The following is a 17988-nucleotide window of genomic DNA, read 5'->3' as shown; positions in this document are numbered from 1 at the left end:
GGAACCAGAGGAGGAAGCCTGACTCTGGAAAGTGTCACCCCAGAACTGCCCTCTCTGAATCCAGGACCCCTCAGGGGATGTCAGAGAGCCCACTAGATCGCCGCAGGCCAGGCTGAGGGACCCCACCAGTGCACTACTCTGTGCACTGGGCCTCTAGTAAAAATGTATATTTAAAAAGTAAAATGCAATTGATAGACTATTGTGAGGGATGAGTTTGGGCTGTAGATAAAATGGTCCAGGAAACCTCTTTGAGGAGATGGCATTTGAGATGAGACTACAATACGAAGAATGACCGTCATGCAGATACTGAAGGAAAAGATCCTCTAACCTGAGATCAGCCAGTGCAAGAGCTCTAAATGAGCACATGCCTGTTTTCTTTATTCCCACTTCAACGCATCACTCTGATTTTAATTGCATAAGTCTTAGAGAGTTACCTCAATTTTTATCTCTTTTGTATCTATTTCTCCTGGTTAAACTTTCATTACTTCTCACTCTCCATCTATTTCACCTTCCAATGCATTCCTTGTATCACTACACAGTTAAACTTCCTAAAGTAAAACTATAATTTGTACTCTTGCTCCAAAACCTCTAGTGACAACCCCCGCACCGCCCCATTATTCCTTGAACTATTTAACATTAAAATCTGTTCATGGTGTAACCTCAAAATATCTTACAGTACTTCTCTTCCACACTGCTAAACACATTAATGTTCAGAGCCATCTTAGAATTTCCTGCCTCCAAAATTCCCCATTATGTCTCCTCCACACCCCTCTTAGCCCTACCTCAAATAACCTTTTCCTTGAAGACCCTTCATATTTCTCTCTGTTTTCAACCCACAAAGGACTTCTTCCCAACATTTGTCATATTTTGATTTGTCTTCCTTCTCTATATCTCTTACTATATCAAGAGGTGTTTTAAGATAGTGACCATGTTATTTATCCTTGTACTAGTATAATGCCTCACATTGATGCCATTGAATAGTATCTGTTGAATGAAGGAATGAAATGAATTTATTAAACCTGAGTTGGTTAATATTTATTTCATGATCTGCAGGTGATTTCCCTTTTGTCATTCCTTTTATTTGTTATCTTGAGACCTAGATATAAAAACTTACTAGATATGAAATAGTCTAGTAAGTTTCAATATGGCCACACTTGTAAAAGTTTATATTGAGGAACATTAAAAATACTTATTTTTCAATGCTGCAAAATCCATGTGGTGTGAGACAAATCACTTTCTGTCAAGTTATAATTGATAGATTTCTGCTCAAGATACATAAAACTGCTTAGCAGTATTCAGTGCTTAATAATTACATAATCACAGTCACATAATTTCAATACGTACCACGTTACTGCAAGTTCTGTATCGAATATTTCTTCCCTCACAGCTCCTAGGAGACAAAAAGAAAAACAAACACCTCATTACTACCTATGAAAGGCTCAATATTTGAACTATCCTATATAATAAAAGGGTAATATGCAAATTGACCCTAATGGCAGAACAACTGAGAATAACCGGTTGCTATGACATGCATTGAGCATCAGGGGGGCCTATACTCAATGCAGGAGCTGCCCCTTGGTGGTCAGTGTGATCCCACAAGGGGAGCTCTGCTCAGCCACAAGCTGGGCTGATGGCTACAAGTGCAGAGGTGGTGGCGGGAGCCTCTCCCGCCTCCTCGGCATCACTAAGGATGTCCCAGAGGGAGTGGGCCTAAGCCAACAGTCAGACATCCCTTGAGGGCTCCTGGGCTGCCAGAGAAATGTCTGATGCCAGTTTACACCTGATCCCTTGGAAAGTGGGCCTAAGCCGGCAGTTGGACATCCCTAAGGGGTCCTGCATTGTGAGAAGGTGCAGGCAGGCTAAAGGATCCCTCCGAGTGCACAAATTTTCATTTACTCAGGCCTCTAGTTTCCTTATAAAAATAATTCTCTTTTAATACTCATATAAAAGCCTCTCTCTCTCTCTCTCTCTCTTTTTTTTTTTTTTTTGAGTATATTCTTAGTGGAGTTAGACTCAAATACTAAATTGAGGAGAACTAAAGAAGTTGTACATTTAAGAATTGTACCTAAGCATTTGGTTGTTAAAATAAGTACTTATACTTCTTATTTAACCAAATAAATATAAATGCAAGGTTTTCTGTAAAGTATTAATATTAAGTGAATCCGATCTTAATTATTTCTGGTATGACACGAGATATTTCACAGAAAAAAAACTTAAAATTGTGAATATGATAAAATTTGTACTTACTGTTTAACGTGTCTTATAAATTATAAAATGGATATAAAAAGTCATAATGGTTAAAGAATTGTTTTTATTTCTAAAATATATGGTCATTGCAGAGATTTTAGAAAAGAAAGATTACCTAAAAGTAAAAAAATTCCCTCATAGTTGCCTCATCTAAAGATAATCACTATTATTTTGATTTATTAATTTCTTTCCAGTGAGGAAATAAATCACATCACTTATACTATTTTGCAGCTTGTTTTTTCCACTTATAAATTTTTGAAGGTATTTTTCCACAATTTGACAACATTTTGAGAGCTACATAAAATTCCATCAAATGATATAATTTGTATAATCATTCTTCTATTACTTAAGTAATGTCCAATTTGGGGTTTATAAATAAGAGTGTAATGAACCATATCCATGCATATATGCTTTACCTAAATTTCTGACTATGTCTTTAGGGTAGATAAATTTCTAGAAGAATTATTGGACTAAAGGGAATGAACTTTTATAAGTTCTTGATAAATTACATTTCATAAACTTTGTCCCATTACATACTCCCATTAGCAATACATGGGAGTTTTCATGTTACTGAACTCTTGTGGACAAAAATAATCCATTTTTTATTAAGCATTCAGTGATGACACAAGAGCAGCGGTTCTCTGCTCTTTTCAAAATAAGTCACAATGACTTAAATGTTAGGCTTGAATCAGTAAAATTCCTAGAAGAAAACATAGGCAGTAAAATCCTGGACATTTCTTGTAGCAGGATTTTTTTCTTATATATCTCATCAAGGAAAGGAAACACAAGAAAAAATAAACAGATGGGACTACATCAAACTAAAAAATGTTTGCATAGCAAAGGAAACCATCAACAAAATGAAAATACAACCCTCTGAAGTAAAAAAAAACATAGTTGCCAATGATACATCTAACAAGTGGTTAATATTCAAAATTCATAAAGAACTCATACAAGGCAACAAAACCCAAAAAACAAACAATCCAACTTAAAAATGGGCAAAGGATCTGAATAGACACATCTCCAAAGAGGATGTACAGATGGCCAATAGACATAGGAAAAAATGCTCAGTCACTAAACATTAGACTGATAAAAATTAAAACTACAATGAAATATCTCACAGCTGTCAGAATGGCTATCATCAATAAATCAAGAAACAAGTGGTGGCCAGAGTGTGGAGAAAAGGGAATAGCCATGCACTGTTGGTGGGAATGTAGATTGATGAAAAAGAAGGGATTAAGAAAAAAAAAAATCATAGACACAGACAACAGTATGTTGATTATCAGAGGAAAAGGGGGTGGGGGAGAGAGGAGAGGATAATGGGTGGATAAATGGTGATGGAAGAAGACTTGACCTGGAGTGGTGAACGCACAATAAAATATACAAATAATGTATTATAGAAATGTACATCTGAAACCTATAAAATCCAATAAATTCATTAAAAAAGTCACACTTAAAAAAAAAAGTAAAAATCTCTCTATATAAAAGCCCAGCAAATGGATAACTGCTAGCAGGCCCAGGGTGAGGCTGAGTATCTGCACCTATCAAATACCTGAGACAATCCAGTCTCTGGCCTGACCCCACCAGCAGATGCAGGCCCTCTAGGGTATGTTCTAGAAAGAGTTCGGGGAGCTGGCATAGACGGATAGCAAGAGGGGACGAGACTGTGGACCTCCCAGGGAGGCTGTCCTGATGGCTGAGGATCCTGGAGCATGGCTGCCAGGAACATCCCTGGTAATGTCACCGACCTGGCATCATACATCAAGGACATTCACCCAGTGGCTTTCGGGTACAAAGCTAGCTCTCTGCCAGATTCCTCCAGGACACAGAACACACCTTTACTCAAGACATTACCCCGAAATAATCAGCTCAGACTAATTTCCTCATTCAGCAAACGCTTAGAGGGTGGGCCCACAGCAACTTGGCTGACTAGGATGATGAGCAGTGCTCCTGCAGTAGGCCATCCCCGCAGGCCACACCCCTACCAGTGCACGAATCCGAGGACCAGGTCTCTAGTATAATATAAAATTCTGAGAGAATGATTATACTAATAACTAACAAATATTATATTAATTTATTTCATCATCTCAGGTACCCTGGGAGTCAGGATACTATCATTTTACCCATTTTTACATATGAGAATACTGGAACTTAGGGAGGTTAACTAACTTGCCAAAATTGCACAACTATTAAGTAATAGAGCTGAGATTTGCTACCAGGCCATCTGGTTTCAGAGCTTACACTCATAACCATGATGCTTTACTGCCTCCTAATTCACTTGTTTGTCTGACAAATGTCCAATGAGCTCTTGTTATGTGGTGGGCAATGCACTTACTTCTGGGAAGAAAGAAGACTTGGTTTTTGCTACTAAGAAAATCATTCAATTATAATTTAGTGAAAGGAATGATAAATAGCATGTGCTGGGTCTGAGAATGTTATCAAGAAGTAAATGTCATCTGAAAATACAATTACACAAAGACTCTCTTAAAGAGACAGAATAGTCCTAGACTTAAACACTTGACTGTGTTGATATGAATTAACAAGAAAATGTGGCCAAGAAAAGAAAGAGCTGGCCAAGCATTAGAATCACAGAAAAGAGGAGAATGCCAGAGACATGATTGTCGGTGCCCAGCCTCACAATGTCCCAGGGAAAGGACTCATAAACTTGAAAACCTGCATGTCCCATTGGCAAGGCTGCTGCCATCACAATGTGGATGTCTCCCACTAACCAAGCTGCTGCCAATGAATGTTCCGTTCCTCCCAGGAATTACCCTGGATCTGATGCCATGTTGACCAAACATCTTGCCAAGAGTGATCTGGTTTTTCATGACTGCGCAGTGTGCTGGTCATGCTGACATGAGTATTCCGGTCCATGTGAGAGACAGTTCTATTTTTAGTTGTAGGTTAATAAATTGGCATTTTAGTTTCAGACATTAATCTCCTGGGTCAAGTCACTGAGTCCACCTCCCAGACAAGGATCCGTTCTTGGTGTGATCACTGAAAAATATCAGGTTTCTGGGTCTAAAAAGATGTGAGCGAGACTCCAGTTGATGGTACATTTACAAGGTAATGAATTCTACAACCCAGAGGTTTTTGATAGTGTGCCACTGAGACATCAAAATTGGCAGAATGTGAGATGTTTTTCGATTTTGAAATTCCAAGTGCATATGTGATATAGTGTAATGGATAAGAGTACCCCATTTGAAACCAGAATCCTCTTTCTGGAATCCTGGCCTTATTCCTCAGTTTTTTATATATCAGTTTGTCATTTGTAAACTGGGATATTATTACTTATCTTCTGGGATTATCATGGAGATTATCAGTTAATATTATGAAGCACTTCCAACAATGCCTAGCACATAAGTAAAAACGATGTAGAAATTTGATAAATCAATTAAATGCATAATAGGGGTAACTAGAATAGATACCAAATCTATAATAGATAAGGATGTGTGGAAAAGAAACTGTAGGCAGAGGCACAGAGATATAAAAATATGTTATATGTGCAAATTTTCAAGCAGTTTTATTTTGTTGAAGTTTTGGGTTGATGTGAGGAACTGTAGGAGATGAGATAAATACCTTCTAAATTTGAACTTGGCAACAGGCAAAGAGAACTCATTGAAGGTTTTAAAACAGAGAGAATACAATGTGGACTTCTTGCTTTTAAAAAGTGAAATATGGTGTTAATCTTTAAGACCTTAAAAACCACTGTTTTTCATCTCCTTTTATTTTCTTTTCCTAACGTTATCTCCCTAAACGGGAGAATGGAAACACATCTGAAGTTGGGATTTGGAGTTCGGGATGTTGGACTTTGCTCATTGCCTTGCGTACACCTCTTATATTCTCTGGGGGTCTTCACTTTTCCATCTGTCAAATAGATATTGGAATGGCAGTGATCAGTTATGATCACCAACTGAGATAACTTACAAAAGCTCTGTCCACATGCCAAAGGGTTATTATAGAGATATTGTTTGCTAGAAACAAAACAAAACAAAAAAACAAAAAGCAGAAAATTACTTACGTTAATAATTTAAATGAGCCTTTTCCAAGTATTTCAAATTTAAATTCCCACACATGTTTTAAAAGCACCTTCGGATAATAGGAGATGTAAGCACATACTGTAAAACATTCATTTAAAATGCTTCAGGGGGGGAAAAAACACACTTGTTGCAATTTCCAATGACTATCCTGTGATCATCTAATATCAATTATATTAATTTGCCAATACTTTAATTCTATCCCTGAATTAAGTATTCCATTTGTATAACCTACTACTTACTTAGTGAGAGCTTCTTTAGTTTAATTGACTGAAATATGCTATTAAGGTGGTTAAGCCCTGAATTTGGAAAGATCCTTACTATTGAAAAACATTATCAAGTTGTGAATAATAAGAATGATACCAGCCTCTACTTATGTATTGTGTGTCTGCTATAGCTATCTGGCTCACTGTTAGGTATTTTGTGTACATTATCACTAATTTTCCAACAACTCTGTAATAGATGGATGAGGAAAGTGAGGCTGAGAAAGATTAGGAGGCTTAATGTCATATACACAGAAAAGAGAGAACTAGGGATGGAAACCCAGGTTTGTCTCACTTCAAAGCATATGAAACAATAACAAAAGTAAAGGAACCAGATATGCTTAAGATGCGTAGAATACTAACAGGAGATTAAAGCTGGGAAGCCAAGCAGAGAGTTGGCCTGGGGGTTAACTGTGCTTTAGCATTACTACACCCACACATCAGCCGAATCTCAATTCTGGTAAATCCACTTCTAGAGAGTACAGGGTACCTGGACACACACTGTACGCTTGGAACATCTCCAAGGCAACTACCCTTGTCAGTTAAATGCAATGTGAAAGAACTTCAGGGCAGAGCACCTTGCGTTTTTTTAAAAATTCAAATTTACTAAACCTGAATGTAAATTTTACTTAATGAAGTGACTCTTCCACCACAACAATTTTAATTCTTGCCAAGTGTGAATTTCTTCATTCAAGGCACCTGTCTGGGCACAGAAGCCTAGTCTGAGAATGAAACAGTAAAATATACTTTCTTTTTCTCCTTTTAAAAAAAATAGTTTGTTAATATAAAACAGCTGAATAGTTCCCCTCACATTCAAACAAAATGAAATCTGCCTCTTGGGATAAAAACAAATGTTAGACCTTTTAGTCCACAAGGGTGTCTGAGGAAAGCTATAGAGCCCTGATCATAGAGAACGCGGGTCAATGCATCCTCTCCACGAAAACTCCGACGAAGCGAGAGGCCCGTGCCAAGGGCGGTAAGTACTGTGCCAATTAAGGACTCAGAAACTGGCCCAAGTATGAAAGAGCAAGATATAAACAAAAATATATCCAAACCAAACTTGTACAGAAAGTTCCTTATTTATTTCAGCCCTTTACGCCGGGCCCGTTGTTTATGAATGTGGACTAATTCCTTCTCTCAGACGTGGAAATCACCTCCATCACAAGTTATTTCCAAATTATTCAGACTTTAATTCACTCTTGATAAGATTGGCATAGGCTTGTGGCATGCTTTTCTTTGTCTCTCGTGAGCACATAATGAGCTACCCAAACCCAGATCCTGATATGATCTCCATTTCAATGATCGTAATGTGACGGCCTGAGAAGACATGAGTGGAAAGTTAAAAGCTCGCTTTCCAGGCTTTAGCAATGTGTTGGCTTCCCCTCTCTGCTTATATAATTTAAGTCTTTAAAAGAGAAAGGCATATTTAAAAAAAATTTTACTTTAGGGCCATAACTGGTTTGGCTCAGTGGATAGAGCCATGGCCTGTGGATGGAAAGGTCCCAGGTTTGATTCCAGTCAAGGGCATGTACCATGGTTGCGGGCACATCCCCAGTAGGGGGTGTGCAGGAGGCAGCTGATCAATGTTTCTCTCTCATCGATGTTTCTAACTCTCTATCCCTCTCCCTTCCTCTCTGTAAGAAATAAAAATATATATATTTAAAAAAATTTTTTCCCATTAGGAATAAAAAATTTGGGTCGACTGCATTCATTTTTTACCTTAACATTCTTCTCATCTCCTGTCATTCTCCTGGTGACAGATCCAGACGCATCGTGGGTGTCAATGAAAGGTTCCAAGAAAGTCTGATAACTGTGGGTTGAATACCTGAACCATGAAGGTCTTCAGCCCACAGTTGCATCAGGCTCAGGAAGTTTTGCCTTTGATTCAGAAAAGCAACTTAGTGTAGCTAAGTAAGAATGGGGTTTGTATTTCTCTGAATACCTCCTACGTTTTAAATATATATATATATATATATATATATATATATATATATATATATATATATATATTATTGATTTAAGAGAGGGAGAGGGAGAGAGAGACAGAAACATCAATGATGAAAGAGAATCATTGATTGGCTATCTCCTGCAAGCCCCACACTGAGAATCAAGCCCGCAAGCCAGGCATGTGCCCTGTCTGGGAATCAAACCATGACCTCCTACTTCATAGGTTGATGCCCAACCACTGAGCAACACTGGCTGGGCTGAATACCTTCTACTTTAAAAAATATTATATATATATACTTATTGATTTCAGAGAGGAAGGGGGAGGGAGAGAGATATAGAAATATCAATGATAAGAAACAATCATTGATTGGCTGCCTCCTGCACACCCACACTGGGGATTCAGCCTGCAACCCAGGCATGTGCCCCTAACCAGAATTGAACCTGGGACCCTTCAATCCATAGGCTGATGCTCTATCCACTGAGCCAAATCAGCCAGGGCTACCTTCTACTTCTTAAATATAAATCATTGGGCAAGGGATTTTAAAATAGGACAGTCCATCTGCTTATATCTCTCTCTCATTTTAGTCATCCAAAAGGAAACTGAATTCTTTGCAAGAGAGGAGACAGAAAACCACAGCACCAATTTGTGTCAGGACACCGAGTCCTTTAAAGTGGGTCCTGAAACGACCATGGATTAGACAAGACAAATGCATCTGTAGCCACAGCCAGGCCTCCCTGCAGCCCGGGAGCCCTGTTTTCCTCCCTCACTTCACATGAGCGGCTCAGTCCTCAGGGGAGTGATCTAGCAGGAGGACGTCCCCAATGAGCCAGGAAAAACACGTCTACATTTCTGGGCTTTTCACAAAGATCTCAAGAGAAATAGTGACTTCTGAGAACACCTGAGCGAACCAAATGCAAACACATTGTTGGGCCGCTTTTCATTTTCCACAGACACATTATTGTGAGAAGTTCTTTCAGGAAACAACACTTGATGCCAATCAACTTCGCCATCAAAAAGGAAGTTATATAAACCTCCGGACCCTGAGTGTAAAGCTATCCCCAGATGCTCACTGTCCTCATCCCAGGGTCAGGTTGAATGCTGAGAAACTAGGGGCGAGAGCTGGCATCCATGCATAGCAGATGGTTAGTGATGGTGGTCTTGCCTAGCTCGTGGGGGAGAAAGAGGAGCTAAATGACATGCCATCCCTGTGGGTTCCATAAGTCCCTTGTTCTCATCTTTCCCTTAGCTCTCTGCTTTACTGTTTGCTCCAAAAGGTCATTCTTTAATTCTCTGCATTTTAATTTAATTCTCTCCCTGTTTAAAATAGTTACTCTTTAATTCTAATTTAGTGTGCCTTTCATCAGAATCAAATGAGCCTTGTTCATGTGGAAATTCTACTTGTATGGTTGTTGGTCCTAACAAGAGCAGTCCATTCACCACTGTCCCTTTATTAAAAAGCATCTACATAAAAACAGCATGGTCACCAGGGGTGAGGGGTGGCAGGAATTGGGAAGATGCTGCTTAAATGAACTTGCTCTTAGTTGATAAGTCCTGAAGACCTAATGCATTGATAATAGACAACAATATTGTATTATAAACTTCAAAGTTGATAAAATCTTAATTGTTACCAATATCAAAATAGAAGTGATAATTATGTGACATGATAAAGGTTTTAGATAATACTAAAGTTATAATCATACTGCAATATATCAGTGTTATCAAATCAACATGTTGTATACCTTAAATTTATGGAATGTTATATGCCGATTATTTCTCAATAAAAATGTTAATATATATATTCATTACATCCTATATAATAAAGAGCTAATATGCAAATGGCCATCATGCCTTCATACCTTCACACTGTAACTGCTCACTCAACACTGGAGAGTGAGGAATGGGGACCAGGCAGGCACAAATGAGCTCTTGAGAAATGAATGGGGACCAGCCAGGCTGCGGCCTGGGAGAGGGACAAGCCTCCTATCATGTGGTCCTGGGTTTCAGTGGCTGCACCTGCGCCTGCAGCCTGGGAGAGGAACAAGCTGAACACTCTGAGATCCTGGGCACCAGCAGCTGGGGTTGTGGCCCAAGAGAGGGACAAGCTACCTGCCCCACAATCCTGGGCACCTGCAGCTGCAGCCAGGTGCCACCTCCTGCCCAAAGTCCCCTGTGGGCTGTGGTTGGCCTGAGCGAAGCCAGCCTGGATCCTAGCTGCTTGTGACTGGCCAGAGGAGGGAATCCTGGGTCCCAGGTGTGGAGTGAGGCAGAGGCGGTTAAGGGTGATCAGGCCAGCAGGAGAGCAGTTAGGTGCAATCAGGCAGACATGCAGAGGCAGTTAGGGGCAATCAGGCAGGCAGAGGTGGTTAGGGGCAATCAGGCAGGCAGGCAGACAGGCAGATGAGTGGTTAGGAGCCAGCAGTCCCAGATTACAAGAGGCATCCAGACATCCCCCGAAGGGTCCCAGATTGGAGAGGGTTCAGGCTGGGCTGAGGGGCCCCCCGCCCCCCCCCCCCCCGACCAGTGCATGAATTTCATGCACTGGGCCTCTAGTCTCTATATCATTGGAGATATTTTAGTGTGTATTAACTTTATTAACATAAATAGATTTAAAAATTTTTTAAACAAAAATTTAATGAGTATATATTACTATGGATGATGACTTTGAATTCTCCTTTACCCTTCCAACCCCCAACATAGCCATGTGCTACCAGACAGGCACCTAACATAAATAACAAGCAAAATTGCTTCCAATATTATCCATAACAAGCAATGTTGAATCTGGTAACACTTGATTCAACCTTGTTAAACCTGCTCTTTAATATTAAAAGGTGTCTTCTTCTTGGCAAACTTCACCGTTTTCCCCATTTGAAGTTAAATCTCCTTCCTTAGACCAAGACACCAAAATTCTAGGAATAATGCACCCCCAACACACAACCGCCAGTGGAAAGACAGCTTGAAATGAGGAGACAGGGGTTTTGGTGTGAGGGGACCTCCAATGTGCACATAAAAATATCTCTAATTCCTTAAACGTCTAGTCAAAAGGACCCTGGGCCCCGAGCAGGATGCCCATTCATTTCGCACGGCCTCTTCTGCATGTGATGCATCACGTGGCTCAGATTAGTGCTGAGGGAGAGATTTATTTTTTTTCTGGGTAGATAGATATACAAGCCAAATTATTATGACAACTTGATAAATGTAGCTTTTGAAAATGCTTTCTGTTGTAATAATACAACAAACAACAAGGAGGCATGCTGCCAGGCCTCATCCATCAGTAGGTGAGCTGCCTGGGAACAGACACAGCCCTGGTGTCACACTAGCTCCTCGTAATATGCCAGAGGCCTAAGGGGGGTGGGGGGAGAGGAAGAGAGAGGGAGAGAGAGAGAGAGAGCCTTAAAGCTGCATTTTCAAAGCAATTTAAACAGAATATGAGGTAGTGGCGGTCCATGTTGAAAAACAGTGCCATGAATTGAGGCCTTGACTTAAAAGTGATTTTTTGGCACAGGTAACTTATTTTTGTAACCCCAGTTTTATAATTCAACACCTCTGTTCTATACTAATATCTTATTTTAAAAACATTCTCAATTCTGTCCCAGCTTGGAGGCTCTGATTTATGTCTACAGAGAGAGTTAATGTGGAGCCCAAATTCAATATAAATGGAAATGATGTAGGTTTAGGGAAAATGTTCTAAGATGACATCTCCTCTGGTTGTTTGATCTTCTCTCGACCATAGGTCACCGAAGACAGTGTCTCTGTACTTCTACAGATTTTTCTGCATTGGCTAAGAGGCTGCGGAGCTGTTAAATTAAAATTTAGACCCATGTGAGGATATTACATATTGGATTTTGGAGTTTGTCCTGCAAGTCTCAGAGTGGTTTATTTGCTATTATGAGTGTTTGGTATGTTTTAAATTACAACTAGAAAACTCGCTGCCAATTTTCCCCCCCAAACAAGTATGATTTTACATATCTCTGCCTGTTCTTCAAAGACAGACATGCTGCAACAAAGCCTCGTGTTTTCATAAATATGGACTGGAGTTATGAAAAAGAGGAGCGTGCTCCTGGAATCAAAAAGGAAAGAAGAAAGAACAATGACCTGGTGAACCATCACGTTCATGCCCAGCATCTAAGGAAGCCAGAACCTGTTCTGAGTATCCCGCTCGAACAATCGACCGAGACAAGCATAGTACACAATGTAGAAGTGAAAATGAACCCTGGGCAGGGCTTCCTGGTGAACAAGGTTTTGTATAATGCTTTCTGATTTACAGTCACTTACACTTATTGAGCATCCAATCTGAACCAGTATTAGGCAAGGCATTGTGAAAGATGCAAAAATTATGACTTCCATGACCCTTACCAAAGTTAAAATTTAGTTGAAAAAGTTTACATGAGTCCAAAAAAAATCACCACACACAACAGTATAATGCAGAGTCAACAACTAATGGATGTGGTCTGGATGCTAATTACAGAAGGAATTGAGGAAAGAGGCAGGTATATGGCGGGAAGTAACTTATGAAGATGTATCTTAGGTGGGTATCCAAGCCTGGGATAGAAAAAAGGGGAATTCAAAAAAATAGCCTTCCCTCCTTTTTCCTGCTTCCCAAAGTACTACATCAGGTTCTTAGCTCTAATAGTCACTTCAATTAATTCACTCAACACTGACTGGGGACTTATTATATGTAAGGTAGAAGATATAAAAACAAAGCAAGAAAAACCTTGGTCCACAGTGCTGATAGTCTGATGGGGCCGGTGTCATATAAATAATTCTAACATAAGCCAGACAATGTAAATGTGATTATAATGCCTTGTAAACACAGCACAGTGACGTTAAGGGCCGCTGCTGGATATAAGTTTAAGTGACACCTAGGATTTTGACAGGGGGACATGGGCAGCGAGAGCCACTGTAGATGAGGAGGCAGAGTCTGCAGATGGCTGGTGCTTTAACAGACTAAGACACAGTCCAGCAGCTGCCCTGGACTCTTCCCTTTCAGCAAACATTTTATTTCTTTTGTGGAAGGGTTATTTCACTTAGCAAAATGTGTGTGAGCACACACAACAATGAGTTTTAAAATTCAGTTTAGGCCAGAATGTATAGATAGGTCTTCATCACCCTTCTCATGCCATCTGATGCTGACAGCTATAGATTTTTAATTTAATTTTTTAAAAATTTCAATTACAGCTGAAACCGTTTTTGGCTCAGCGGTAGAGTGTTGGTCTGTGGACTGAAAGGTCCCAGGTTCGATTCCGGCCAAGGGCATGTACATTGGTTGCGGGCACATCCCCCATAGGGGGTGTGCAAGAGGCAGCTGGTAGATGTTTCTCTGTCATCGATATTTCTAGCTCTCTATCTCTCTCCCTTCCTCTCTGTAAGAAAATCAATAAAATATATTTTTTAAAAATTTTCAATTACAGAGCACTACCCAATTAGCTTCACAAACAGCACACCTAAAGGTGGTCTAGGCCAGCGTTTTTCAACCGCTGTTGTGTGCCGCGAGATGTTGCCTGGTGTGCCGTAGGTGCAGACAAGACAAGAATTTTATAATTTTTCACTATTTTGTTTACTTAATATTTCATAATAAAGTAATTATAAAATACTTTCTTTGTGTTTATTTGATTCCTATTCAAGAGAATTACTTTATATATAGTCAATATAGGCACAGAGTTAAATTTTTTAACATTTTCTAATGGTGGTGTGCCTCGTGATTTTTTTCATGAAACAAGTGTGCCTTTGCCAAAAAAAGGTTGAAAAACACTGGTCTAGGCAGCCAGAGTCCCGCTGGGGGTAGGGGGTGTTAGCCTGCTCTGTAGGGTCAGCCTCTGCACAGCAGCACATCTACTGAGGTCATGGCCAGGATTCACAGTCAGTCAGCCTGAGGGTCAACCCCACCCACTGATGTGACAACAGCAATCAAGGCTCAACTACAACAGGAAGGTCACAGTTCACACAACAGACTTCCAGAGCACCCACAGGACACCTACTACATAAGGCCACCCTGCCAAGAATGGTGATTATTAGAAAACATATTTTTGCTTCTTTATTTGCTCTTCTCTCCTATAGTCTATACCCGTGGTTGGCAAACTGCGGATTGAGAGCCACATGCGGCTCTTTGGTCCCTTGAGTTTGGCTCTTCCACAAAATACCATGGTCTGGGTGAGTCTATTTTGAAGAAGTGGCATTAGAAGTTTAAGTTGAAAAAATTTGGCTCTCAAAAGAAATTTCAATCGTTGTACTGTTGATGTTTGGCTCTGTTGACTAATGAGTTTGCCAACCACTGGTCTATGTGTTTGATCTTTGAGCCTCAGTGCCCAGCAAAGTGCCTTTTAGCCCTCCACAACCATTTACTGAGAAAAGAAGAAAAGGGGGAAAGGAGGGGTGGGAGAGAGGGAAAGAAGGAAGGGTCAAAGGAAGAAAGGAAGGAGTAGAACAGAAGAAAACGCTCTAAGAATAATTTCAGGCCACGAAGACTCGTTGGTCTCCCAGTTGCTCTAATTTTTAAACCCTGAAACTGGATTAAAATCTTTCTATAATAAACCCAAGATGAAAAGTTTAAAATGAAACCAAATAGCCACCAAAGGAAAAAAACCTTGGTTCTTTGCTGTGAACGTGTTTATTTTCCCATATTTACTCAAAATTGTATTTGTCATTGCAATGTGTTTGGTCCCTCTGAAAGCTGACGAGGAGTCAGGGCCCAGAGATTGCTGCCTTTGGCTTGAGATCCCCGAGCAGGAAGGACATGCACTCTCTAATACATACACACATGCCATAAGGTCTGCAAATGATCTTACATTTGCTCGGTAGCCAAAAGAGGCAAAGAATGAGAATAAAAACAAATGTGCTTTAGCAACATCAAGTCCAACTTTTCCTCCTTCCCCATGAGGAAAATGTATATTATGAAACTCTAGGACTCTCACAACCTCACCCCGTACAACCCTGGAGCTGGGAATTTATGAATTATTTTGGCTAGAGACAAAAGTTCTTCAATCCGCCCATAGCGTCCAGATGTCCGTTGCAAAATGGGAGCCTGGAGAATCTCACTTTTTCTTTAAAACCATTCACATGAAGAGCAACTTTTGGTCCTCTTCCTATCTGGCAGCAGAATGGGTTTTGAGTGCACATATGGAGGAGAAGGGACCCCTCTCCCTCAGGGTCACACATTCAATTGTAGAGTTGAAGGGCACCTTAAATATCTGTCCAATATAAATATCTAGGGAGCACCTATTGTGTCCTAGGCGCTGCCCTCTTGACCAGTGAGTCCTACACCAAAGCCCAGAGGCAGGGGTTGACTCTGCAGCTGTTTGAGGTTGGCACAGGTAAGCTATAGGATGTTATTTAGCATTCTATACTTACTCTTTCTGCCTCCAGGTAAAGGACCCACCCCCTAATGTATGCAATTCTGGTATCCCTCCATTTTTTTGCTCTTAGTATCTGGTGTCCCTTTAATTTTGAATTTCAATCTCCACACCCTTCCCCCTCCCCACCTCCACCTTCCTACACACACCATAATCCACCTTAGTGGTTTAAACCAAGCTACACAGTTAGGTTAGATAAAATCTCCTCTTCTATTATACAAGTTGGGCTTTAACAGAGAAAATAACAGAATTCAAGTAGTATTAACAAGCCTCTTTCTTTCTTTCTTCTTTTTTTTTTTTTTTTTTTTTTTTTTTTTTTTTTTTTTTTTTTTTTTTTTTTAGGGGGACAGGGGCAATGGCAGATGCTGAATTGAAGGTGAAAAGTTAAACTTTATTCTGTGGATAAGAAATTTAATACATTTGAAGAGAAGTGAATACCAGAGAATTTGCATAAAACACCCCAGATCCTGGGCATTAACTTAATCATATACTAACAACATGGAGGCTTCAAGGGTCATATACGGGGGTGGGCAAAGGTAGGTTTACAATTGTAACACAGATGATGCAATAATGAATACATTAATAATGATATAAGAATAAACTGTGTTTCACATACTCACACCTTTAAACCTACTTTTTTTTTTTTTTTTTTTTTTTTTTTTTACCAATCCCTGTATATAGTCTTTAATAACGGAATGGAAGAAAGCTTCAGAAATTACAGTCGATTGGCCACTTTGGGCAGGGCTGATCTTGACTAATACTGGGTAACTGGATTATTATGCAGAAAAGTTGTTGCCTTGGCTCATTGCAGGGCGGGGGCAATTGCCACTTCTATATCCTGACATGCTGGTTCCGTGATGTGGACTGGATCATTTTAGCAGAAATCATTTAAGTGAGAAATTAAATGTCAATTTTTTTTTTAACCAGAAAGCTTCTTTTTATCTTCATTATCTCAACCTCTAAATCTCTGGAGACAAACCTTATCATTTCACTATTATCTGCTTCAATAGAACTGTAGTTCTAACACTGGATATACATTTAAATAATTTGGAGAGCTTTTAAAAAGCTTGGATGTCAGGGCTCCACTTCCAGAGATTCTCAATTAATTGGTTTTCAGAGGCACCCAGATATTTGTACTGATTTTTTAAAAAGCTTCTCAGGTGATTCTATAGTAGAGCTAAGGTTAAGAACCACTGCTATAGATGTGTTACCCATTTAGAGAGCAGAAGAAAACTCTTTTAGTCCTTAAAATTTATTGTAATTATCATTAGTAGAAACTCAGAAAAATCTATCAAAACTTAATAATTTGGTAAATTCACAAGAGCAGAAGCTTGCCCCTTGGACTTTTATCTTTACATAACTAGTAACTCAATTAATACATAGTAGATGTGCAATAAATACTTATTAAATGAATAAACAAAACATTGAAATAATTCAATCTTAGAAAGTGTGTGTTTCTAAGTATTTTCTAGGTGATCTAATTTGTTGGGGTAAAATTGTCATAATAGTCCTTTGTGATCCTTCTAACTTCTGAGTTATCCATCGCAATGTCTCCTTTTACATTTCTGATTTTATTTATTTGAATCTTTTTTCTTTTTTTCTTAGTCTAGCCAAAGTTTTGTTAATTTTGTTTATCTTTTTTAAAAACCCTCAATTTTTTTCATTTAGTTGATTTAAAGTATGTTTCTAATCTCTATTTGATTTCTCTTCTAATCTTTATTATTTTCTTCCTTCTGTTATCTGTGAGATTTGTTTGTTTTTCTTTTCCTAGTTCAGCCTAATAACAGTAATAATAAGAAAATTGGTGGTGTTCCTATATACTAACAATAAACTACCTGAAAAGGAAATGAATAAAGCAATCTCATTTACAAATATATTTTTTTAAAAATACTTAGAAATAAACTTAACCAGTGAGATGAAAGACTTTTGCCCTGAAAACTATAAAACACTGATGAAGGAAATTAAAAAAGACATAAATAGAAATAAATAATGTGTTCATGGATTTTAAGAGTGAATATTGTTAAAATGTTAATACTCCCTATGTGATCTATGAATTCAATGCACTTCCTTTCAAAATCCCAATGACATTATTTACAGGAATAGAAAAAAACAATCCTAAAATTCATATGGAACTCCAAAAGATCCCAAAT

The 17988-nt window shown here is 39.1% G+C and overlaps 1 protein-coding gene across 3 annotated transcripts in view; it reads right to left on the bottom strand.

Moving 5' to 3' along the window:
• The window catches only part of ADAMTSL1 (ADAMTS like 1), an 849328-nt gene that overhangs the window by 327431 nt on the left and 503909 nt on the right, over window positions 1–17988 (bottom strand). For all 3 annotated transcript variants that reach the window (XM_036434138.2, XM_036434136.2, XM_036434139.2), the window contains one exon: window positions 1345–1390. In XM_036434138.2, the coding sequence (XP_036290031.1) occupies window positions 1345–1390 (46 nt within the window). The remainder of the gene's footprint in view (window positions 1–1344; window positions 1391–17988) is intronic.

Source organism: Pipistrellus kuhlii, unplaced genomic scaffold (assembly GCF_014108245.1).
Source record: "Pipistrellus kuhlii isolate mPipKuh1 unplaced genomic scaffold, mPipKuh1.p scaffold_m20_p_12, whole genome shotgun sequence".
Taxonomy (NCBI): domain Eukaryota; kingdom Metazoa; phylum Chordata; class Mammalia; order Chiroptera; family Vespertilionidae; genus Pipistrellus; species Pipistrellus kuhlii.
The sequence above is the reverse complement of the archived record's forward strand: the minus strand, read 5'-3'. Positions and strand labels throughout refer to the sequence as shown.